General features: G+C 41.0%; 1 protein-coding gene across 10 annotated transcripts in view; it reads left to right on the top strand.

Moving 5' to 3' along the window:
* The window catches only part of CTNNA3 (catenin alpha 3), a 566,694-nt gene that overhangs the window by 452,865 nt on the left and 88,510 nt on the right, over window positions 1–25,319 (top strand). For all 10 annotated transcript variants that reach the window (XR_014156848.1, XR_014156849.1, XM_081862982.1 and 7 more), the window contains one exon: window positions 19,530–19,681. Coding sequence is in view for 8 of the 10 variants with exons in the window: in XM_081862982.1 (XP_081719108.1) it covers window positions 19,530–19,681 (152 nt within the window). In the remaining 2 variants the exon portion in view is untranslated. The remainder of the gene's footprint in view (window positions 1–19,529; window positions 19,682–25,319) is intronic.

The raw sequence follows: 25,319 nt of genomic DNA, 5'->3' as shown, positions 1-25,319 counted from the left end.
GACAAGAGAGAGCATGGATTTTGATTTTAATTAATTTAATTTTAATATTAATTTTAATTAATTATTTATAGTGAAACAACTTCAATGTTGTCAAGATGTTTTCAATTAAGGAAACAGAATGTTGTTGTTGTTTTAACCTGGAAATTCTAAATAATGAAAATGGGAAAAACAACTCACATTTATAGTTTCAGGCAGTTTATATAGGTCATATAGTTCCATATTAAAAGCTGGGAGAAGTTACATTTTAATGACTTAATTTCATGTCATTCTTAAATTACTGTACCTGGTATAGACCTCTAATTAGAGATAATTACTGTTGCTTTACCCTTCCCATTTACTTAAGCAGTAGGAGATTTCAGAGGCTACCTGTTACCATCAGTTACTGTGTGAAGAGAATGTACCAGAGACTGAGTGTTTTATGGTGTCTCTTTATTTACAAATTTACATGCTGAACAAGAGGAAGCTGACAGATTGTGGGTAAAACCTCAGTGCCTAGGACTTGCTGATCGCATGGTCGGCGGTTCGAATCCCTGCGGTGGGGTGAGCTCCCGTCGTTCAGTCCCAGCTCCTGCCCACCTAGCAGTTCGAAAGCACCCTTAAGTGCAAGTAGATAAATAGGTACCGCTTTATAGCGGGAAGGTAAACGGCGTTTCCGTGTGCTGCTCTGGTGCCGGTTCGCCGGAGCAGCTTCGTCACGCTGGCCACGTGACCCGGAAGTGTCTGCGGACAGCGCTGGCTCCCGGCCTCTAGAGTGAGATGAGCGCACAACCCTAGAGTCTGTCAAGACTGGCCCGTACGGGCAGGGGTACCTTTACCTTTACCTTTACCTTACCTGTTACCATCAGTTACTGTGTGAAGAGAATATACCAGAGACTGAGTGTTTTATGGTGTCTCTTTATTTACAAATGTACCTGCTGAACAAGAGGAAGTTGACAGATTGCACTAGCCAGCCAGCGCCCCCCCCCCAACAATCTTGTCCTTTGAGCCCTTGAAGGCTTCTTCTTGAGAGTAATCTAAAAACCCAGATATCTGACTAGTCCCCACCCAGATAAGTGGGATATGTTCAGTAGCTAGTATCCACCAACCACCTTTGCTCTTTTAATCAGATATCTTGCAGCATTCAATACCCATTGAGCTATTTAGCTATTAAGTTACCAGAAGCCTAGAGAAAAGGTAATCTCCTTATTTAAGGGCCATAGCACTAAAGTCAATGGCTTGAGTTTAGTGTTCATACTGAACTACTTAGATCAGAAAAGATTTGGGTCTGCTACAGCTATTTTGTTTGACTTGAAAATATATGTAATGGCATAAAACATTTGGAGATGACAATGTGCAATAATAGAGATGACACTGCAAAGGACAGGAACCTGACAAATAGAGTGTTATCTTTTAGTGTGTCTGAGCTCATTCTGGAGACTGGTTATTAATCTTAAATTTATACTCAGTTTAATATCTTCCTGGTGCCAGTCAGATGAAAATTTTCTTGGCAACTGGCAATGATGCATATTCACTGGTTTTCAGTTTAATTAAGAACCTTGGAGTTTTATTTTGAATCCCTCCCCCCCTCCACACTTACTGTTAAATGTCAGCAGTCTGCCAGGAAAGTTACCTTGCCTTGATTAAATTATTATTTCAGTTATTCCAAGTTATTTACTGTAATGACTACAGTATTTAAAAAACAACCACAACCACCACAACAACAACCTAGAACAACCTTTTTCACAGATTAGATTTACCCCAGGCTGTTCAACCTGGCTTAACATGGTTGATTTTTGCTAACATATTTCCCAAGGGGGGGAAATATCTGTTTTTCTGTTTCCAATTAAAAGTTCAGATATTTTAATCAGATTTCAAGGAAAATTTAAATTGCTAAGCTACCAGTTCAGGTATAGTCTGAGTTCTGGCCACACCCATGATGTCCCCTGCAGATGTAGCTGAAGAGGATATACCGTATTTTTTGCTCTATAAGACTCACTTTTTCCCTCCTAAAAAGTAAGGGGAAATGTGTGTGTGTGTCTTATGGAGCGAATTCAGGCTGTGCAGGTATCCCAGAAGCCAGAACAGCAAGAGGGATTTCTGCTTTCACTGCGCAGCGATCCCTCTTGCTGTTCCGGCTTCTGAGATTCAGATTTTTTTTTTCTTGTTTTCCTCCTCCAAAAACTAGGTGCGTCTTGTGGTCTGGTGCGTCTTATAGAGCGAAAAATATGGTATTTTCCTTTTTCTCTCTTAAAGATTTCTCGGGTGTTTCAACTAAGGTTGTTCACCCAAATCCAATTCTAACTTCACTTTAGTCAAAATGCTAGTGATAATTTCAGTTAATATCAGGTACAATCTGACCAGATTTGAGTTTCCCACCTCTGAGAAGCAAGGTGCCATTCAGAAAATGAGGGCTATGACAGGAATGAAATAAACCAATGTTTCTAGAACAATTGCTAGATTTTTATGTAAGGGGGTGGGATGTATTCCTTACATCAGCACATGTGTGGAATGAGAGAAACTATTGTGAGAAAGCCTTTCCAAAGGGATGACAAATTATCACTGTCAAACAATCCTGTTAAAAGTGGAAATGTCGGGAGGTATGTTAATATGTGGTGCGTAGGCTATTCCCCAAGGAACATCTGTGTTAATCTGCCGCACTTTAAAGGCTGACCAATTTATTACGGCATGGGAAGCTGGATCCCTCTGGATCCAGTGATTATCACTTCAAAAGGTGGGTTGGGTTGCCCACCTGTCAGTCACTGATATTATAACATCACTTAAAGTTCATGCCCTATCCTGTATTCCAGATGGAACTGCCAACATTCTGCAGTTTGTGGATCTGTTGCCTTTTTTGTTGCTGTGCAGCGTGACAGAAAAGGTGACAAATTTTAAAAGCACCATATTTTGTCTGCAAAAGAAGGATGAGGAGCACATGTAGCGTTTCATCTATATAACCTGTGGAACATCTAACATTTTCAAATTAATGCTGTTTGTATGGCATGCAAGAGAAGCTGAATGAGAAAGTGGCTTTTACTGGCCTGGTTTTCTTTTATCTAGTACTTCATTTAAGTGTTTTTAAGAGCAAACACAACTTTATTGTGGTTTTATTAAAACAGAGAAAACGAAAGCCACCATGGGCATATTCTGAATCGGAATAATGTCTTTTCAGGCCACAGTTGAGCCCTGAAAAGCTGAGAACATACTGTCAAGTAACTGGGCACATGAGGATTAAAAAAATATTCTTTAAAACTTCAGTTGAATTCTGCATTATGTGCTGTGTGTAACAATCATAAAGCAATAGAAAGGAGGCAGTCTTATACCAGGTCAGAGTGTAGGCAACTCCCCACTTACTTGGGGGTTACGTTCCAGGCCCATGCACATGAGTGAAATCACGTAAAGTGGGGAGCACCCTTTACACAGCCTCTAAAAATCCATCCTGCCATTCTCTCTTCAAAAATACTGTATCCAAAACAAGAATTGAAGCTCTGGGGCTGGTTGGAGCCTGGAGGATGCACAGAAAAGTGACTAACCTGGACACCAACTGTTAGGCGGGGGAGGCGGAGCAGTGTAAACAAAGCCCCACAGTGCCTCCGGTCTCTTTGGGGCTTCCTTTGCCCTCACTGGAGTCTGGGGGCTCTGGGGAGGGTCTCCTCTCCTCACCATTTCCAGATTTGATTTGAATTATTTATTTCCCGGCGCCACATGTATACAGTGGTACCTCGGGTTAAGAACTTAATTTGTTCTGGAGGTCCGTTCTTAACCTGAAACTGTTCTTAACCTGAAGCACCACTTTAGCTAACGGGGCCTCCTGCTGCCACCACGCCGCCGCCGCACGATTTCTGTTCTCATCCTGAAGCAAAGTTCTTAACCCAAGGTACTATTTCTGGGTTAGCGGAGTCTGTAACCTGAAGCGTATGTAACCCAAGGTACCACTGTACGCCGTTGTGCACCCATGGTGTGTAATTGGGGGGGGGGCTGTATTTGTTTATCTAGAACAGTATATTCTACTCTTGAATGGTAGCCTCCTTCAGGGTCTCAGGAAGAAAGAGGACTTCTATCTCTTTATCTACTGGAGATACCAAGGGATACCTGAGACCTTAAGAATGCAAAGCTTGAGCCATGGTCCCTTGCCATGGGGAAGATAGAAAGCTCTAAGCTCAGCATATGAATGGGCAATACTTCTCATTGCCTGGAAGCACAGTAGAAAGTCAACAGCCAGGGATGGATTAATCAGATCATATTGGATACCTGTACAAAACCCATCTCTGTTCATGTCCAATAGAGCATTTACACAGAGAGGTACTGGCACTCTCACCATACACAAAATAAAGAGAATATGTTTATTTTCTCTCCTGATTTTAGACTGGCTATTGGTACTTCACATTTCCTTGCAGGTGGGGCCATGGCTACTGCTCACAGTGAGCTGTCACCATGTTCTGAATTGCCAGGAATTTTAATTGAGCCAGATGCCAAAGCTGGAAAGCTGTCTGATCTTTAGCGCGTGCTCTCTCTCTGCCACATTCTCTTTAATCTTCTTTTTAAAAAACCCCAAACCAAACTATTTGCACTTTTTGGATACACTATTACAAAATGCCAGTTGCCTGTGATTGGGTTTTCTTGGTTAACTGGCCTTTGCTTCATATTGGCTAAATTTAATTGGAAAGGGCTGCAGTCCTGTGTACAGTCAGGCTGCGTAAATTCCGCTAACTTCACTGGGTATTAAAGCAGCTGAATGTGTGCAGCACTGCAGCCAAAATCTCAATGCTCTTACTTGGCTTTTATTTTTAGCCTTATTGAGCAATTATGCTTTCTGATCCAAATAATGCTGCATGTTTCCTATATTGACTTGGTCTTTCTTCTTTTTTGACATGTGTATCATTAAGTGATATAAAAGTTGTCAAACTGAAAATGTGTATAAAATGTAAACTAAAGCCTCCCAGGTTTGACTTGAATTCCAATACAGTTTAACTTGAATCAAAAGTAGAATATTTAGAACTGGATTACTCTTTGAACATGCTGTCTTTGAAAATGTGATCTAATTAAACATTGTAGATGTGGCATATGCATTTCCCAGGAAATTATAATAGAACATGCATGGAAGTGTTAAGCAATAAATACAGATACACCAGTTCTACTGGTGGACATGTGCCAGTTGAAGTAGGCTTCATTCCACCTGGGCATCCCTAGGTAGATGTGGAATAGCACATGCGAATGGATGCTGCATATGTGGTTCCTTTCCTGATCTATCAGAAAATCAGTGATAGCACAAGGGATGCTTGAGGAATTCTGATACAAAGGGACCTGCTCCACATCTCCCATACAAATGTGCAGCTTAGAACACTGTTATCCTTCAGATTTCACACTTCTTCAAGCTTTGCAGTGCTGATCTTTGCTCAAAATGTGTACAAAAATGCATGTAGCACTGCATATTTAGAATTGGGAGAAAATACATTGAACTATGTGTATTTATGAATTTAGACAGATTTTCTATAAATTGCAAATTAATGCAGAAATAGGATATAAAAAAACTTATGCTAAATTGAAATGTGATAGAAATACACTTGTCTGTTTGATAAGTTGCTGGAAGGGACATTGGGAGCAAATCACTGGATTTACCTGTCCTGTCCTTTCTTCCACTAAACAGTCAATAAATGTCATCATCGATTATCTGACCTGGGTTATGCATGTGTGGGCTACAGTTTTAATGTTTATTGTGAAATAAATCAGTGAAACTGTACACAGCTTCACCTGTGTCTGGTGGTAAATATAGTTTTGTCAAAGTGATACAATTGGTCATGGACAATTTGTCTTGGACAAAAAATAAGCATGATGTCTGAGCGGTACTTATTTGGCTTGGGAAATCCCACCTCTGCATTTAAATATTGAGCTTGTTTGGACATTGGTGTCATTTCCAAGATCTCACTCAGCATTAAAGGCTATAAATAGCTCAAGTTACAGCTTCCAACTGCCAAAATGTATCTCCATTAAATTAGAAAAAAGTGCAGATCATGGGGCTCAGCAAGCAGATGTAATCAAAAAATACAGAATATTGAGGAGGATAATTTGCCATAGTACAGACATTTCAGAGAGAGCATTATGTGACTGGTGAACTGCAGGTCACAGGGCTTGGTCAGAGAGAAAATGCCATTTGTGAATTAAACACAAATGGCATCTTATGAGAGGAATTCCTTTGGTAGGATTGCATATAGCCTAAAGGCTGAACTGCATACTGCAACAGACATGGGATTGTGTTTAGAGGGGAAATGTATCTATTGTATTCCCTCCCCACCCCATAATGTGTAGTTTCATAGCTCATGATGTAATGTTGTCAAGTTCTGCATGTCTCTGTTGCCACTCAACTACATGGGCTGTCACATACAAGGAAAAGCACAGTGATGTGTCATTCCATGGGATGTGAAACTACATTTAATGGGGACAGGCAGAGGAATGTGACATGTGAAATGTCAGTTTTAGCTACAGTCCCATGTCTGCAATAATGTACACTTCTCCCTAATAATTGCAGATTTTATAATGTGCCATAGAGGCCGCTCACCTCTAGCATATGGATGTGGAGTTAACATCTCATCAAAGATGCCGCAAACTGAACAAATTATTTGCCTTAACCCCAAGCTGAACAATTAATTGTCTAAACCCCAAACTACAAAGGAGACTGAACAACATGGCATATTGAGTTTTGCAAACAAAATATCAATAGGTTTTCAAGACTTGATTTACAAGTCCAAAAACTGTAAGCAAAAGAAAAAGAAAGAGAGAGAAAGAGAAAGTAAGAAAGAAAAGCCTATGGAAAGGGGAAACCATGGATGTGGAACATTTTCCCCCTCTCTCTTTGAGGGAGCTTAGGAATCCTCTATCTTCTTGCTCTTGAGAATTACAAGCAAGGAGTTAGGTCTCAAGGCTCCCCTTCAGTAACCTTCCTCTGATAGAAAATCTCCCTCTGTCACAACTAGCTCCCCTTCCATCAGAAAACATGAGCCCTGGAATTCAATCCATGAATTGCAGAGCAGAAGCAACAGGCTACCCATGCTAGATAAAAGGAGTTACTTCTTCACACAGTGCTTAGTTAAGGTATGGAATTTGCTGTTGATGACCACCAACTTGGATGGTTTTAAAAGTGGGTTAGACAAATTCATGGAGTATAAGAGTCTTCATGGCTACTAAATGTGATGGCTGTTTACTACCTCAAGTATCAAACACAGAGTGCCCCTGAATACCAGCTGATGGGGAGCGCAAGTGGAGAGAGTTCTGTCATGCTGGTGTCTTTCCTATGAGCTTCCCATAAGCATATGGTTGGCCACTGTGAGAATAGGCGACTGGATTAGGTGGGTCTTTGGTCTGATACGGCAGGGCTCTTTCTATGTCCTTATATTCTTAGATCAATTCAGCTATTTCTTGTATTTCAGACTTCTTTCAAAAGACAAATATAGAACCCTTGAAATTCTACCTGGAGTTCTAAGCCAGGGATTTCATTCTGTTTGCAAGCTGCATCGGGATAATAAAATCCATTAATAACAATGGATTATCTGTGCACAACATACTGAATATAAATCGGGGAATGAACTCAAAAATTCAAGACATGATTTAAAATGTAGGTTATAAATTGTCCTCTGCCATTCAGTATCATCGCCAGGTATAGGTTCAGTATACGCAACAATGGAGCACTTTAGTGAAACACTTCATTACAGCATCTTATACACTACTTAAAGGATTATGTTAATATTTATCCCACAAAATAACAAGATACTTAAAACATTTGAGCTGTCTGAGAACTTATTAGCTAGAACCAATAGAGGAAATCTTTATTTATTTATTTATTTTGCTGAATTCAACTTTGCTGTGTTATCATGTGATGCAGGTGCAAAAAAGGCAATGGAAGCTTTAGATGTGTTGGCCTGGCACATCTAAGTTGGCTTGTGGAAATTATTTCATCTGTTTCAGAGCATAGTTAGAAAATACGATATAAAGCATATATGTGGATTCTTTGGGGAGGGGGTAAAAAAACCCCTCTTTCCAGCTATAGTTTCTGTCTCCCAATTGCAGCTAGGATCCTTGTCTTAGTGTGAATTTGTACCAGCAGGCCAAAATGTGTGGGTTTTTTTCTTTTTCTGTTGGTCATTGAGAAACACACTGGATAGATTGTGCTTGTCAGTCATGCCATCTTTGTGGCAAATCAGCACCAGAGGTGGAATACTGCATCCCACAACAGCTGAGTGAACGGTAGCAATGGGGAAAGTTAAGTGTGAATAAACTTCTCCTTTCAGTGGAGCTTTTGATATCCCTCTCCTGGGAAGGGAGAGTTGGTAACCTTTGTTTCCAGTAGAGAGCAAGAAATACTGTTCCCAGAAATAAAAAATAAATCCTCAGCGTACAAACATTTCTGCTTTGTAGTTGCACACCCTGATTCCCCGTAAGTGGCTATTTATATTCAAATCTCTGACTCAATGAATACTGTTGCTGTGGGGGTGTTTTTTATATTCATCTACCCCTCCTTTTCTATGAGATCATAAGCAACAATCTGTTTTAAATAAGTTGTGGACTCTGGGATTTGTTTGATCAGCGAAAATACATTTTTTCACTATGCATAATTCTTACCAAGTGTGATGCCACTTTAGGAGCAACTACGCAACGAAACAAAAAGCTGTCTTCTCTTTTAAGGTACTTGCTCCAGTGTTCTGTCTGGTCATTGCTTAGGAGAGCACATTTCCATTGATGGATGTGTCTGAACCGCAGCCTCCACGTTTGGGTAAAGGAAGTTCAGCTTGAGTGAGGAAACCTTATTAGGAAACTGCTTTGTTTTGCATTTGCAAAAGGCATGCTCCAGGCAAGAGCTAAAAAAACCACTCACTGTCATTCAAATAGAAATGAATACTGGGCTTTTTTTTTTTTTTTTTTGCTATTGAATTCAATTCCCATTGTTATTTTATGAGCTTCATAAAGACAAACATGTAAGCAAATGGAAATTGGCAAAATATCTCAGCTTCTGTAAACAGAACAAGCAGGGGGTTTTTTTTAATCCTATGGGGATAACATATATGGCTTCCTTTTTATGATAAAATAAGGAATGTTTTTAAAGCATGTGTTTTTCGGTGCTTCTTCTACAGAAGCACTGTTCCTTGACTGGATTCACATGGACGCAGATTAATGCTGAGAAGCCAGTCAAAATACATAATCAATATTGAATCCATTCACACTGCTGTAAAGTGAGAAAAGTCATGATTATGTCACGGTGGTGTGAAACTAATCCACATTTCAATCGGGTAGCAATGTGGACACGGCCAATTCCATAGATCATTTACAGAGGCACCCCTGCTGTGTGAGGTCCAATCATGCTGAGGTGGCTCAACCCATATACAAAGAGCACACATGTCACTGGCATCTTCAGGTAGGGCTGTTCTCTCTTTGAAACCGTAGGGAGCTTGCTTCCATCCAGTATAGGCCAGGGCTGCAGAACCTCTTGCCTACAGGCCAAGATTGGCCCATGAAACCATTTACCCCAAACCACAGGAGACGGAGTTGTTGGATTCTAAAGTTAAAAATCTGTTTAAAATGTATAAGTTACTGTTGGAGTGGCATACAAAGGATGAACAAGTTAAATCAGTAATGATAGATTGGGCAAGAGGTGTAGGACATAACATAGTGTTTGAGGATTGGGAAAGATTGTGGAAGAAAGGGGTTAAGTTCACTGCATGTACAATGTTAAAAGAGAATATAATGAAAATGATGTATAGATGGTACTTGACCCCTGTTAAATTAGCAAAGATTTATCATAACTGTGACAACCTATGTTGGAAATGTAAAGAAAAAGAAGGAACTTTTTATCACATGTGGTGGACCTGCCCCAAGGTGAAAGACTTCTGGGAAAAGATTTATAACGAATTGAAAAAATGTTGAAATATACATTTATAAAGAAACCAGAGGCCTTTCTTCTTGGAATAACAGGCTTGGAATTGCCCAAGAAAGATGTTAAATTATTTTTGTATGCCACAACTGCTGCTCGAATATTACTAGCTAAGAAGTGGAAAATGCAAGAACTACCAACTGTGGAAGAATGGCAGATGAAGATGATGGACTTTTCGGAGCTAGCCGACCTGACTAGAAGAGTCCGCGACCAGAATGAGGAGGAGTATCAGGAAGAATGGAAGAAATTTAATGACTATTTAGCTAAATATATCAAGTTAAATTAATTGGAAAAAGCTTGCAATTACAGCTAGGCCTAGGATTTAAATAAGTAATGCGAGGAATTACTATATTTAATGCTAAATTGGGAAGAAAGACTGATGTTAAGTGATTAAGTTAAGATTTTAAGAACTTTGATTTGGAAAACCGTTAAAATGATATTCATTGAAATTCAACTAGGGGGATACGAGGAAGTAATTTAACAATGTTAAGAATATTAGGTTTAATAAGCTTATGATTTATGTTTGTCTGTTTATTTGTTAGTGTGTTTTTTAATTGTGTGGAAACCAATAAAATTTTTTGAAAAAAAAAAAAAAACAAAACACAGCCACCTGACCACAAGCTGATGTTACTGGGTGATGTCAGCTGATGATTGGGGGTGTGGTTCAATTCTGTTGGGTGCTCTGCTGCCAGTCCTATCGCTGCCAGAGAACAAGCTGGCAAAACTGACCCTTGCAGCCAGCAGGATTTCACTCTCCACTCTGAGTTCAATTGTGCTGGATGCTGCTTTGCCAGCATGTTCCCTGCAGGGGGTGCACTGCTGAAGCAGACCCCTCCCCCCACACCCTGCAGCCCAGCTTAGACAGTTGGGTGGAACCACACACTTACCAGTCACCTGACACCAAGTGGGTGGCACCGCCCATCTGTCAAGGTTGATCTGTAGGAGTGGAGGGAGAAGATGTGGCCTGCTGGGGCAAACTGGTCCCCAATTCCAGCCCCTCCAAGTGTCCCTATTTTTCAGGGACAATCCCAGATTTACAGAAGCTGTCTCAGTTTCTGACTTGATCCTGGAATGTCCCACTTTTCCTTAGGATGTCCCTTTTTTCATTGGAGAAATGTTGGAGGGCATGTAGTTATGACCCCCAAGCCAAGAAGATAAGAAACTATGCAACCTTTAGAAGACATCTGGAGGTTACCGTGTATAGGGAAGATTTTAAGTGTTTAATGTTTTATGTTTTTATATGTGGTGGAAGCTGCCCAGAGTAGCTGGAGCAACCCAGTCAGATGGGTGGGGCTTTATTTATTTATTTATTTATTTATTTATTTATTTATTTGAATTGCTGTTGTTGTTTAGTCGTTTAGTCGTGTCCGACTCTTCGTGACCCCATGGACTAGAGCACGCCAGGCACTCCTGTCTTCCACTGCCTCCCGCAGTTTGGTCAGACTCATGTTTGTAGCTTCGAGAACACTGTCCAACCATCTCGTCCTCTGTCGTCCCCCTCTCCTTGTGCCCTCCATCTTTCCCAACATCAGGGTCTTTTCCAGGGAGTCTTCTCTTCTCTTGAGGTGGCCAAAGTATTGGAGTCTCAGCTTCAGGATCTGTCCTTCCAGTGAGCACTCAGGGCTGATTTCCTTAAGAATGGATAGGTTGGATCTTCTTGCAGTCCATGGGACTCTCAAGAGTCTCATGAGGTCTCAAGAGTCTCCATGGGACTCTCAAGAGTCATCCTATTTATTTGAATAGAACATCCCTATTTTCACTGGAGAAATGTTGGAGGGTATGCAATCTTGGTGTAGATGGACTAATGGTCTGCCTTCGTGTAAGGCAGCTTTCTATGTTACTACAAGTCCTTTTACTGTTTCCTTGGTCACTCCAGTCCAGACTTTGTCCCACGATGAACCCTGGGCTTGCCAACCCTGGATGACAGGAGTGCCCGGGGAGAAATTAAAAGTACCCACAAGTCTCTCTCCATTTCCTAGTGTACTCTAGAAATGCTTGTGCCACCTGGGGTGGTTTTAGAGTCCCTTTGGGCAGAATTAATTTTGCTGACCTGGAGGATTGGCTGTTCAGGACTGGAGGTGCTTTCTGCTTGACAATATACTAGTAGTTATGGGGCTCAAAGCCAGGGTAGGTACTGCCAAAAAATGTGACACTATATCCATTGCCCCATAGGTGTTTGATCCCTTAAGAAAGCTGTGGTAATCATTCACTGTAGCTGCTTCATCCTTGTCTTTCTTCCTTTCTTGGGGCAATGCAATATAGTAATGACATTATGTAAGGCAGAACCTGGGGAACCTGCAGCCCTCCAGATATTGTTGGACTCTGATTCCCATCATCCTTACCATTGGCCATGCTGGCTAAGACTGTTGGAAGTTGGAGTCCAACAATGCCTGCAGGATCACAGGTTCTCCATCCATGAGGCAGGGGTAAGACCTCTAAGCATAGGTGGTATGCCAAAGATTTACTATAGTAATGGTTATTTAGGGCGCAATTGTATACGTGCTTAGTGGAGAATAAGACTCATTGGACATAAAGGGACCTGCTTCTGAGTAGATAGGAATAGCCCTGGAATACTTTGGGAGGAAGGGTGGGATACACATCTAAAAAATAAATATGATTGTTATATTAAGTCTAGATTCTGTAAATGTTCTTTTCAATAAAGCTACATTATTCTCTTTGTTCTAGACGTGCAGACTAAATCTAGCTCACAGCCTTTATACTGAAATATCGTTATTTGTAACATTTCTCCATTCTGGTTAAATATTTTCCTACCTTTATTACTGACCTCCAGATTAATTCTGCTGAGATAATGAAAGGCAAAAATGTTCTTAACATAGCTTCCCAGTTCCATTTACCTTAATGCAATTTTTTCCTTTGAAAAACAATTCCCATTACATCTTTTTAAAATGAAGTAATCTAACGCTATGCAAAAGTATTCTTCTTAATTATGAACTGCCACATTATATATGAATTCAATATGGAATGCACATCATGTGGACCAGGATGTGTAGCAGGTATTAAAGTTCCAGTTTAGTCTTTTTTTTTAAATTAGTTTCCATTGTCCATTTAGTTTTAGATCTCTCTTCTCTGTAGGAACAACAACACACCTTCTTGAGCTGGTTTTCTGATGTTTTCTCATCCCCACAGGTTGACTGCTCACTCTTCAGTGGCTCTCATTGATTTGAGAGATGACTGACAGGTAGTATGAGAACATAGCACACCGGGCAAACATCACACAGGTTTGCCAGCATTCACTCATATCCTAGAAAGCGTTGGTAACCCCTGGGAAGAAAAGCATGCACACGACAGGATGGGAGTAAAAAAATAATTAATTCCTATGTGGTCCTGGGTACAAAGGGTATATTTGTTTTGCAAATGGACAGCAGTGTGTAGTCAGAGGCCAATGTTGTCTTCAGGCAGACAGCATCAGCCTGAGGTCACAATGGCATGTCTCTCTTCTTCAAGAAGACAGTGTCAGCATCACGGAGGTTAAAATGGCCCACTCTCCTTCAGACAGGCAGCATCAGCAACATGAACACTTGGGCACCATCTCTTCCTCGCTGAGGAGAGCGTATGCAGGTGGGCGTGGCCTCAGCCTGTCATTCTCTTTTTAAGGTGGGCAAAAGCATTACGTGGGCAGGATGGCCACAACTCCCTGTCTCATACACTTAAACAGAAAGCAGCAATTCAAAGGTGCATGATAGTCTACAAATATTGAGGGTTTCAGCAGTACAAAATTGAGACATTCATTTTGGTCTGAAGTTGTTGTTTGTATCATTGGACGTACCCATATCATTGGAACAGCTGCTGGATCAGGTCGGGGGTCCATCTAGTCTAGCATCTTGTTTTCTCAGTAGCCATCTAGATGCCTATGGGAATCCCGCAAGCAGGACCCAAATGTAAGAGCACTTTCTTCTCCTGTGACTTCTGTAAACTGGTATTTGGAAGAATACTGCCCCCAACTATGGAGGCAGAACATAGCCATCAAAGCTAGTAGCTCTTGAGAACCTTTACCTCCTTGAATTCCCTTCTAAATCACATGTCTCAATGAGTCATTTCCAGCATTACACCTTCAGCATCTATCTGTATTAGATAATACTTGAAACATTAATTTTTGCTGAATCAATCTCAGTTTTAAGCCTCAGGAGATGTTCTTGATAGATTCTAAAGCCATTTTCTATTGTTTGTTGTATAACCTGAACTTTTACTTTACTAAAATCCAGTAAGCGTTTATAGGTTTATTGCCCGATTCTGCAGCTGTTAGCTCCTGTGACATGGAGGTGATAGGGATTGCATTGAGAGAGTGTTTTTTGAGTCTGAGGAGTTGGGCAAAGCAATTTCTTCCGGCCTGGAAGTTCTGTAGTAGGGAATAAATAACAACTCTCTGCGAGGTGTCTACTTTCTGTCCATTGCTTCCTCTGAACATAGGGTGGGATGAATGCCAGAGAAACTGCATCAGATAGCATGGTGTGACTGTGCCACTCACCTGATCTCCAACAAAGTGGAACCAATGCAGCACTCCTGCCAGTGTCTTTACACCAAAATGACCTTGTCACCACTGTGTCCTTTCTCCTCCTCTCCATCCTGGTTTGCTGTAACAATCAAGAGGGATCAGGTGAATGATGGAGCCCACCCTGCAATCCACTGCTGCAGGTAATGTGTCAGAAGTTGTGTAAATCAATTCCTTAGGGTGGGGGTGCTTTTTGTTGGGAATGTCCATTCCACCTTTAGTTGCAGACATGGAACTGTTGCGTGTCACATGTCTGTTTATGTTCCAGCACAGTTTGCTGGGAACTTCTGTTGTGTATAGCCTTTGCTTTTGACACTCTCTGATGAGATGAAAGAGAGACGACATGTTTTCCTTGTCCTGATTTATGCTTAATAAATCTGTAGCTTGTTAGTATGCTTCCACAAGCCTCATGCCACTTCTGTTTGCACAGTATGCTCTGCTGATATAGTGTGCCCAGGCTTTGAAGTCTGAGTTGCTGATTTACATCACACCAGAGATCGGGGGATCATCACTGCTGGAAGGGCATGATCCAGCTGGGGGCTAGCCAGCTGGCTTCCCGAACCCTGAAGGATGCTGACACTTTCTAACAAGATGCTTAAATTAAGGCTGAAGTCCTAGGCATACTTGCCAAAATGCGAGAAACACATGATTGCAGGGTGGGACTGCAGAGCAAACATGTTTAGAATTGTCCTGCAAATCCCACAGGATATTTAGCATATATGTACCACATTATAAATGTTCAAAAAGCTCCTCATAAAACAGGTCAGTGTTGCTATCCCCATTTTGCAGGTAGAGAGTGGTGCAGCTGAGACAACAGAGGCTTGGCTAAAGCCACTGGACGAATTTGTGGCTGAGGTGGCATTTAACCAGATATTTTCCTGTTACGTAAAAATTACCAAAAGGATTAAAAAGGCTTGTAAAGATATTGTGATTGGACAATAAGTAATTTTAATGATTTTATAATTTAAAATGGACATGCGGTATGATGATAAACAATGAAACCAGGGAAGGGAATAGGGGGAGGTCAACTCCACTTTTTTCTATGTTTGAATATGTATTGTTGCTTTTATTTTTTGTTGTTTTTGGAAAATTAATAAAATAATATTTTTTAAAAAATTACCAAAAGGGAAATACATTATTGCAGGTTCTGCACTCTCCTTCCCACTGTGCCTGGAATCATATTTTAATCAGCCTTTCTGACTTTAGCCTTCAAGCTTGCTATTATATAATTTATGATTAAATATGAACAATCAAGGCCTAAGATGTAGAGCAGTTATAAAAAGCATGTTGTGGCAGATCTGGTTAGCCCCCCACTTATGGATGTCCTTATGAGCTGTCTCTCGTGATATTGTACAAAATGTGAAACCAATGACATTTAATTACAGAAACATTACAGAATGTCTATGCCACCATGTAACAAAATTTAGAAACAACTTAATCTTTCCCTTTTCTGTACTGCATTGCAAAAACTAATTGCAAAGAAGCTTAGATTTCTGTGATATCCAGAGATTGCCTGTGTCATACAGTTCAAGCTTCTTTAAAGAGCCAAAATAGTTTTCTACTGCATTAATACAATCATTCTTTTTCTCTTCTTTGTTGTTTCATTTTCATCTATATTTGAACAGATCATTTCTCAACTACTCATTATGGATTCTGCTGTACTGTTAATAACTTGCCCTGGAATTATTTGTGCATATTATGAATGATGACCCAACGGCACTTAAAACATTTTGGCCAATACATTTATGTATGTGTGTGTGCACACCCACCCACCCACCCACCCCTTGGCCAATTTCATTCTCTTACCTTAGAATGTTATCTTATCTAGTCTGTTAGAATTATTTATATACTATAGCAGATACATCAGTGCTTTCCAAGATTTTGACATTTGGAGTTACACTTTTTTCTCAACTAGAAATTGGAGACACATTTAAGTCTAATTTCCAAAAGTGTTGTTTGTGCAGTAATAAGAATTTACCAACACTTCAATTTATTTTAGACTGTGCACTAGTGTAAACTGGTATACAGTTTATAATAACAACAACAATAATAATAATAATTTATTATTTATACCCCACCCATCTGGCTGAGTTTCCCCAGCCACTCTGGGCGGCTCCCAGTCAAGTGTTAAAAACAGTACAGCATTAAATATTAAAAACTTCCTTGGAGGACTTTTAAAGTTATTTCCATGTTGCTTGAGTCCTGGAACTTCTTAACTAATCATTGCCTAAAAGAATGGCAGTGGGGTAGGCTGTGGCAAAAAATAGAATATACTAAGAAGAGCAAGTCCCAAGCAGTCCTGTTACTTGTGCTTTCATCTCAATTGAAAAATTTGCTGGCTCCTAAGATTTGTGCGTGCACAAAATGTTTACCCTTTGTCTATCACTGTTAGCAGACTTATAGTACTTCTGATAGGAATCCATTTTCATAATCAGAACAGTTAAATCAATCTGAATTCCCCATTGCAAACAATGTGGCTGGGAACAGAAACGCTAGTGTCTGATCTGCCTGGCCTGCATGCAGAAAGCATAGGTTTTCAAAATATGTAACAAATCAAAGCCAACAATCAAAACTCAACATGTGACTCCTTCAATTATAGATAGCATTGAAAATTGGAACGTGAAAGCTTAAGATAAGAAACTCAGTTCACCTGTATTTGAAATGGAAATTTGCCTTGGGCTCCTTGGCATGCTTAATATATGATCAGTTTATGTGCCAAGCGTTAAAATGTATTAGGACCAACTGGTGTGATCTGAGATCTGAGGGTGCAAATGTCTTGTCAAGTTAAGTACTTTATATATTCTGGGTTAAAGATTCTGTTTAATATCTGGAATATTGAACTATATCCATTTATCTTTTTCCTCTTTCGTATACTTGGTAGCATACAGTATTTAATATTTTTTGAATGGTATGCCTCTTGGGCCTTAGGTTCCTAGTATCAAGGTTCCTTATGTTCCTTGAATCTCTTTAAAAAATAGATGATGCTTTAGGCATGTTGGAATGTTCGCATGTTGCACAAGCACATCTGAAGTCCCACTCTTTCACCAGAATTTTTTTTGTAAATGAGGCTTGGATATAAAGGGACAAGGCAGGAAAAGAAGGGAGGAGGAACTGATACCCAGTTCATATTCCTGCAGCCCAAACCCAAACATGTTTTCTCAGACATCCTGCAGAGATGATGCAATTTATTTGATGTGGATAGGACTGCTGACTTTTTCATGTTGACACACCAGATTTCTTAACCAAATAGTTGTTTCTGCTTGCGAATTGTTCAAAACCACCATAAGAACTTGCATATCATTTAGGAGTTGAAAAAAGGCTTCTTTGCATGGGCAATTTCCTTTACTGAGTTTTGACGGAAAGTAATAGTACTTTTTCTCCTTGTATCTTATTAATGTCAGGATTGTTTTTGTAGTGGATAGGTGGTAACTGATCTGTGGTATCATTCAATCAATATATATGTTTAAGTTAATTTTTTTTACTGGGCTATAGTTCCTATACACCAGCTTGTCAGGAAAAGGTACAATAAAATGAAGAGCCACAGTGACGGTTATAATTATAATAGCAAGCACAGTTAAACTTATGCTAGCTAAAAAGCCTGTCTAATGTTTTAGTAAGATCCCTCTTAAGACATACAGAGAACATTAAAGTGCTTTCCACTGAGGTCTCCACAAGGTCAAATGCTATTCCGTTAGAACCTATCCGTTTGGATACGGATGCTCATGTGACCTTTTACAAATCAAAGATTGCCCCATGATTCATGCTAAAAACCTTCCATGCTTTTGGCAGAGCACCTCCTAACTCATGGGTACTTAAAACTCGTGGAAATGAAACTCAAAGAAAGAGCTCTTGGCTGAGCTTTTACACAGAAAGTTTCTTTACATTTTATTTTTAATAAGTCTTAAGATACGACTCCATTCTGAGACTTTCTATGGGCAAGCCCTATGGGATAAAAAGATCATTATAACTTTAGCTAGTGGTAGCAGTGCCAACATCTTAGCAATGTGGACTATTGCACTTATAGCATTGCTTAGCCGTCGTAAATTATTTGAATACAAAATCGATCATTGGACGAAAATGCAGTTAATTTTGTTATGGTGCACACCCTTCTATTTTAGACAGCATGGAAATTACTTAGTAGGATGCGGGATGAATTTTGCCTCCTTCATGCTTTTGAGAGGTACACAATGGGAAAGGCAGTGCACATTAGCCCTTTTCAGGTGACCAAGCGAACACGTGAAGGATATTGTGCACACTGTCCTTTTTGTAATCTTCATATGTTCATCCGATTGTCTATCTGGTCCTTGCATGCATGCAGTTTGTACATTCATAAGGTATCTACAAAAGCAGGTTGCAAAATGCAGGTTAGAGCTTGGTTGCATAATCAGATAATCAAATGTACATGTAGATGTATTCCTGACCCTTCCCTTCATAATGGATGTGTACTTTGGTTCCTGGTTCTTATTATACAATCCCTTAGTACTCGTGTGCCTCAGACTGAATTGATAGAGCAATGTCCCTGAAACTGAGCTCAGACATCAAAGCTGGCAAAGTATTCTGAGCTCTTGTGCCCTTCGTCCAGAGCAGGACAAAGAGAGGTTGCCAGACAAAGCCAGTCCTTGGAAATATGACACAAACAAAACAATTCTCCGTGTGAACCCAACTTTGGAGGGGGGGGGGAGTAAGTGAAAGAAAATAAACAAGATGGCAAAAGAAGGAACTGATTCTTGTATTGTTACCGACCATTTATTCATTTTCTCTCCCTTCTGTCTAAACATTTCCGTTCTCTACTATGTCCTGGACTAATAAAAAACATGAGCAGGGAGCCAAAGTACAGCAAGTTCTGGGAGATTTCCACTGGGTATGATGCATGGAGCAATCATGTGAATCAACACTTAATCCCCACCCCTTTAAAAGTGGGCAAATAGAATTTTAATGTGTTGCCTTATTATTAACCTAGGTGTCTACCTTCCATTTTCTTTTTCCTTTCCACTATTGTCCCCAAAAGCTTTTTTTTTTAAAAAAAAACAAATACATGGGATTTCTCAAAACTGAAAGATAATGGCTAAGAAGACATTCTACAATTGCCTTAAAATTCTCTCTCTTTTTAATTTGATTTAACAGTGATTCCAGAGTTTATTGGTCAAGTCAACACTGCATTGGAAAAGATAAGCAGGAATACAATTCATCTGTTTGATGACAATCAGTTTGTTGACATCTCCAAGAAGGTCTATGACACAATTCATGATATTAGATGTTCAGTTATGATGATTCGGGTAAGTGTCTTCATTCTTTCATGCATTGCCAATTAACACAAATTAGTCAGCCACATTGCTGTGCAGCATTCATAGGAACAAGAGCTAAACCCAAGTGACTAAGCAAGTGTGAGACAAATTCTTTCAAAAAATAGTTTGCATTTTGTTTTGAGAAACTGCACTGTAACATTCAGAACCAGCCACAGGAGAGAGAAGGTGTGCAGTGTGCGGTTTCTCCTACTTAGGAAGAATCTGTACTACTCACAAATGTCCTCTTTGTAAACACAAATATGTATGCTTTATGTGTATTCTTTACCCAAGCCAAATAATATAACAAATAAAACACATTAGCAAAATAAAATAAGCAAGAGTTATTGCATAGAATGTTGCAAGGCATGTTGCGGACATGCCTTGGACCTGGTGTTTACCTCTACGGATGTTGGTGATCTGACACTAAGTAAAAGCGAAACGAAAGAAGTGCCATGGTCAGATCACTTCCTGGTGCAACTGGACTTCTCCGCGACCCATCCCCTCTGCAGGGAGGTGGGACCGATTCGGATGGTCCGCCCCCGCCACTTAATGGATCCAAATGGTTTCCAGAGAGTGGTTGGGGATGCTTTATCCCATGTTGATGGCCTTTCAGCCGATTCCCTGGTGGCCCGCTGGAATGTGGAGTTAACCAGGGCTATTGACTGTTTGGCTCCGAAGCGCCCTCTCCGATTGCATGAAGCCCGGAGAGCCACGTGGTTTTCCACGGATCTGAGGGCAATGAAACAATCGTTGAGACGGCTAGAGCGCCGGTGGCGGATAACTCATTCTGAATCTGACCGGACACGGGTTAGAGCTCAACGTCGAGCCTACCAAGTGGCGATAGCGACGGCGAAGAAGACTTTCTTCACCGCCTCTATTGCATCTGCAGAAAACAGCAGCAGGAGACTCTTTCAGGTGGTTCGCAATTTAGCGGAACCACCTGTAACATCGGGGCCCAGTACGGGCCACATGTTCTCCTGCAATGACTTTGCAAATTTTTTTGCAGATAAAATCGCTCAGATTCGGGAAGAAGTAGACTCCACCGTGGGAGCAGGGCCGGGGCGGGAGAGTGCTAGAGTCCTGTCTGGTCAAGTTGTGTGGGATCAATTTCAATCTGTTACCTCCGAGGATGTGGACAGGCTGCTTGGACGAGTGAAGCCAACCACCTGTCTCCTGGATCCTTGCCCATCCTGGCTTATAAAAGCTAGCCGGGAAGGACTGGGCGATGGGCTTCGTGGGGTGGTGAATGCTTCCCTCCGTGAGGGAGCCTTCCCAGACCCGCTGAAAGAGGCGGTTATTAAACCGCTTCTTAAAAAAACATCTTTAGATGCGGCCACGATGGCCAATTATCGCCCAGTCTCAAACCTCCCATTCTTGGGCAAGGTGATTGAGCGAGTGGTTGCTGAACAACTCCAGGCACGCCTGGAAGAAGCGGACCATTTGGATCCCTTCCAGTCGGGATTCAGGCCTCATCATCGGACTGAAACTGCCTTGGTCACACTGGTTGATGATCTCCGGCGGGCTAGGGACAAAGGTGAGAGCTGTTTCCTAGTTCTGCTGGATCTCTCAGCGGTGTTTGATACCATTGACCATGACATCCTTCTGGACCGTCTTGAGGGGCTGGGAGCTGGGGGCACTGTCATACAGTGGTTCCGCTCCTTCCTCCTGGGCCGTGTTCAGAAAGTGGTGGTGGGGGATGAGTGTTCAGACCCCTGGCCGCTCACTTGTGGGGTGCCTCAGGGTTCTGTCCTCTCCCCCATGCTTTTCAACATCTACATGCAGCCGCTGGGAGGGATCATCAGGAGGTTTGGGCTGGGTGTTCATCAGTATGCAGATGATACCCAGCTCTACCTCTCTTTTAAATCAGAACCAGTGAAGGCGGTAAAGGTCCTGTGTGAGTGTCTGGAAGCGGTTGGAGGATGGATGGCGGCTAACAGATTGAGGTTGAATCCTGACAAGACAGAAGTACTGTTTTTGGGGGACAGGAGGCGGGCAGGTGTGGAGGATTCCCTGGTCCTGAATGGGGTAACTGTGCCCCTGAAGGACCAGGTGCACAGCCTGGGAGTCATTTTGGACTCACAGCTGTCCATGGAGGCACAGGTCAAATCTGTGTCCAGGGCAGCTGTTTACCAGCTCCATCTGGTACGTAGGCTGAGACCCTATCTGCCTGCGGACTGTCTCGCCAGAGTGGTACATGCTCTGGTTATCTCCCGCTTGGACTACTGCAATGCGCTCTACGTGGGGCTACCTTTGAAGGTGACCCGGAAACTACAACTAATACAGAATGCGGCAGCTAGACTGGTGACTGGGAGCGGCCGCCGAGACCATATAACACCGGTCTTGAAAGACCTACATTGGCTCCCAGTACGTTTCCGAGCACAATTCAAAGTGTTGGTGCTGACCTTTAAAGCCCTAAATGGCCTCGGTCCAGTATATCTGAAGGAGCGTCTCCTCCCCCATCGTTCTGCCCGGACACTGAGGTCCAGCTCCGAGGGCCTTCTGGCGGTTCCCTCACTGTGAGAGGCCAAGTTGCAGGGAACCAGGCTGAGGGCCTTCTCGGTAGTGGCGCCCGCCCTGTGGAATGCCCTCCCATCGGATGTCAAGGCGATGGACAACTACCTGACATTCAGAAGACATCTGAAGGCAGCCCTGTTCAGGGAAGTTTTTAATATGTGACATTTTAGTGTATTTTTTATCTCTGTTGGAAGCCGCCCAGAGTGGCTGGGGAAACCCAGCCAGATGGGCGGGGTACAAATAATAAATTATTATTATTATTATTATTATTATTATTATTATTATTATTATTATTATTATTATTTATTATTGTGTAGCACATGAAGAAGAGTTTTTTGACAGTGTATCATATTAGCTATACAGAAATTGTTTTGAAATTTAGCAGCTATTTGAAAAAGCTATTATTGCTACTTGATTGAAGGCTAATTTTGGATTATAGAATCATAGAATTGGAAGGGACCATGAGGATCCTCTAGTTCAACCCCCTGCAATGCAGGAATCTTTTGCCCAATGTGGGGCTCGAAACCATGACCCTGAGATTAAGAGTCTTGTTCTGTACCGACTGGTGATGTAACAACATAAAGTAACCCTATTGACAACGCAAGGCAGTAACTTTGGCTGGGGTTAAAATTAAAGAGACATTTAATTTCTGTACTGGAACTGCATGAACACAGGGTATTTGATGAGAGCAGAAGCAACTTTGGTTTCTCAGCCTCCAGCTCCATGATAGACATGGCTTGAAAGTGAAAAGCTGTGAATTCTCTCCTTATGTCACAAATGCCCTCCAGGTCATAGAACAATCTTTCTAAATCATGGTATATTTTAAGATGGCAAAACCAATGAACTAATTTGTAATTCTAGATTTCTGTTCTATTCTGTTTCACCACCAAGTCTTGGATGTTGGGATTTAGCAGCTATTATGCTTGCTTCCATGGCTCATAGATTCCTTCCTGGAAAACAGGTGTGCTCTCCTGACATTTTGCTGAACCCGGCTGTGAATGATTGTGTGCTCTTGGGTTTGAGAGAATACATGTCCCAACTTTTGTGCTTATGAAAATCCTAAAGAAATGTAGATTCCTCATCCTGCCAAAATGAATAAGATTGTGTTAAATGGCAAGCTTCTTTCACATTCTTCACACACATTACATGCAAATTATGCAGAGCAAACACTTTTGCTACATTATCAGTATGTTCATTTTTTTCTAAGAACAAAGTATAAATATATGCAGGATAAAAGGATAAACGTTTTCAAGGGATATTTACTTCCTTACATCTGAAGAGGAAGATCAGTTTTATTTCCCAAACATGCATTTTCATGTGCTTTGGTATAATGAAATTATGGGGACTTTTCTGTAGGAAATACTTCTAAAATACTGGTAGCAGATTTACTGCATGGATACTGTGAGGCATGGGGGTGTTCAGGATTGGGCTTGCATCTAAATTAGCAAATGAACTGAAAATCCCAAATTAGCTCATTCACAGTGTTGTTAATGGTGCTACACCTAGTATAGATATTAAATAAAAAAATTCCTTCCAGTAGCACCTTAAAGACCAACTGAGTTAGTTCTAGGTATGAGCTTTCGTGTGCATGCACACTTCTTCAGATACACAGATTGTGTTAAATGGCAAGCTGTGTATCTGAAGAAGTGTGCATGCACACGAAAGCTCATACCTAGAACTAACTCAGTTGGTCTTTAAGGTGCTACTGGAAGGAATTTTTTTATTTTGTTTTGACCATGGCAGACCAACACGGCTACCTATCTGTAACTGGAACTATAGATATTAAAATCATGTATGAAATGCACTTGCCATTTAGAGTACTCACCTTGGTAATACCCAGTAAAATAACCATTAAAATATGTCCCTGTCTTCTTGCTGTGATTGTATAGTGTGATGAGGTCCGAAAAAGATCTGTTGCGAATGTGACGGGGGAATGGAGGTGACTTTTTGCAGAGGATGTAGGAAGAAGTGAACACTTTAGTTAACACTGAGCAGAGCTTTCTCCGCTCCAGAAATCCTCTAGTTTTATTGAAATTCTTATTTTTATTCTTTTGCTCCCCTTGAGATTCCTTGGACATTCCATCAGAGACCAAACCTCCAAATTCTACTCAAATTTTGCTTTAGGCAAAATTGGTTGCAGCTCTGCTTTCGACATCCATCAGAGTCCTGAAATAACAGCTTAGTGCTTGATAGCACAGGAACAGTTGCACTTTTCTCGCTCTCTCTCTTGCTCCCTCATTCTCTCCTAGACAGGCTAGCTGAAAACTCTTGCTAGACTATTATGGAACAGGACATTCCAGCAGAGGTGTTTAGTCCTATGATTATTGAAATCTAGTTTTTCTGTGCCACATGAAAATAGGCTTAACGTTATGGCAGGTTTTCAAGCAGTCCTTGCCTGTTCGCCTGTATCAAGTGAGAGTCACCTCAGCACGATGAGGAAAGGACACTTTCACCGGTCCTTTTCTCTTAGGCCACCAATTGCTAACATAGGCATGTAGGAGAAGGCAGACAAGAAAATGTTTTTGTGGACTAGTTTCTTCTGTGTCCATATTTGGAAGGCTATGGGCAAGATAGGTTTAGAGGAGCAATGCTGACCTGACCCTATAGAATTTGTACTGCTAGACTTCACAACATGTGTTCCTATCAAAAATAGAAGTCACTATTTTCTGTCATTCATTTGAGTGATCATCTTATGTTGGAAGTGGGGAGAGGGTAGTTCTCTTATTCTAGTAATATTTGCATTTAGTTTCCTATAGTTGTTTGAATTGTGCCAGGATTCCCTTCCTTATTGTGTGAGTCACCCTGAGGCTTCTTTTGTAAAATACAACCAACCAACCAACAGATTAATATAATTGTAATGCATAACATATATTTCATTATTTATTAATAGTACTTATGCCTTGCCTTTCCATTTTGAACAAAATGCTTTATCAGGCTGTAAATGGTCTTGTCCAGGGACAGTTCCTGGGGTTTGTAATGCTGCTAGTATTTATTTTAAAAAATACCCCTCTGTAGAAACTCTTCGTTCTTCCCCCATACCCAAAAGACAGCTGTTACACAGCTTGTTCATTTCTGCCATTTTTAATTCACCCTACTCAAGAGCTTACAGCAGGGA

The sequence above is a fragment of the Podarcis erhardii genome, assembly GCF_964252035.2.
Source record: "Podarcis erhardii genome assembly, chromosome: 5".
Classification (NCBI taxonomy): domain Eukaryota; kingdom Metazoa; phylum Chordata; class Lepidosauria; order Squamata; family Lacertidae; genus Podarcis; species Podarcis erhardii.
Note: the sequence above shows the minus strand (reverse complement) of the source record. Positions and strands in the feature narration are given on the sequence as shown.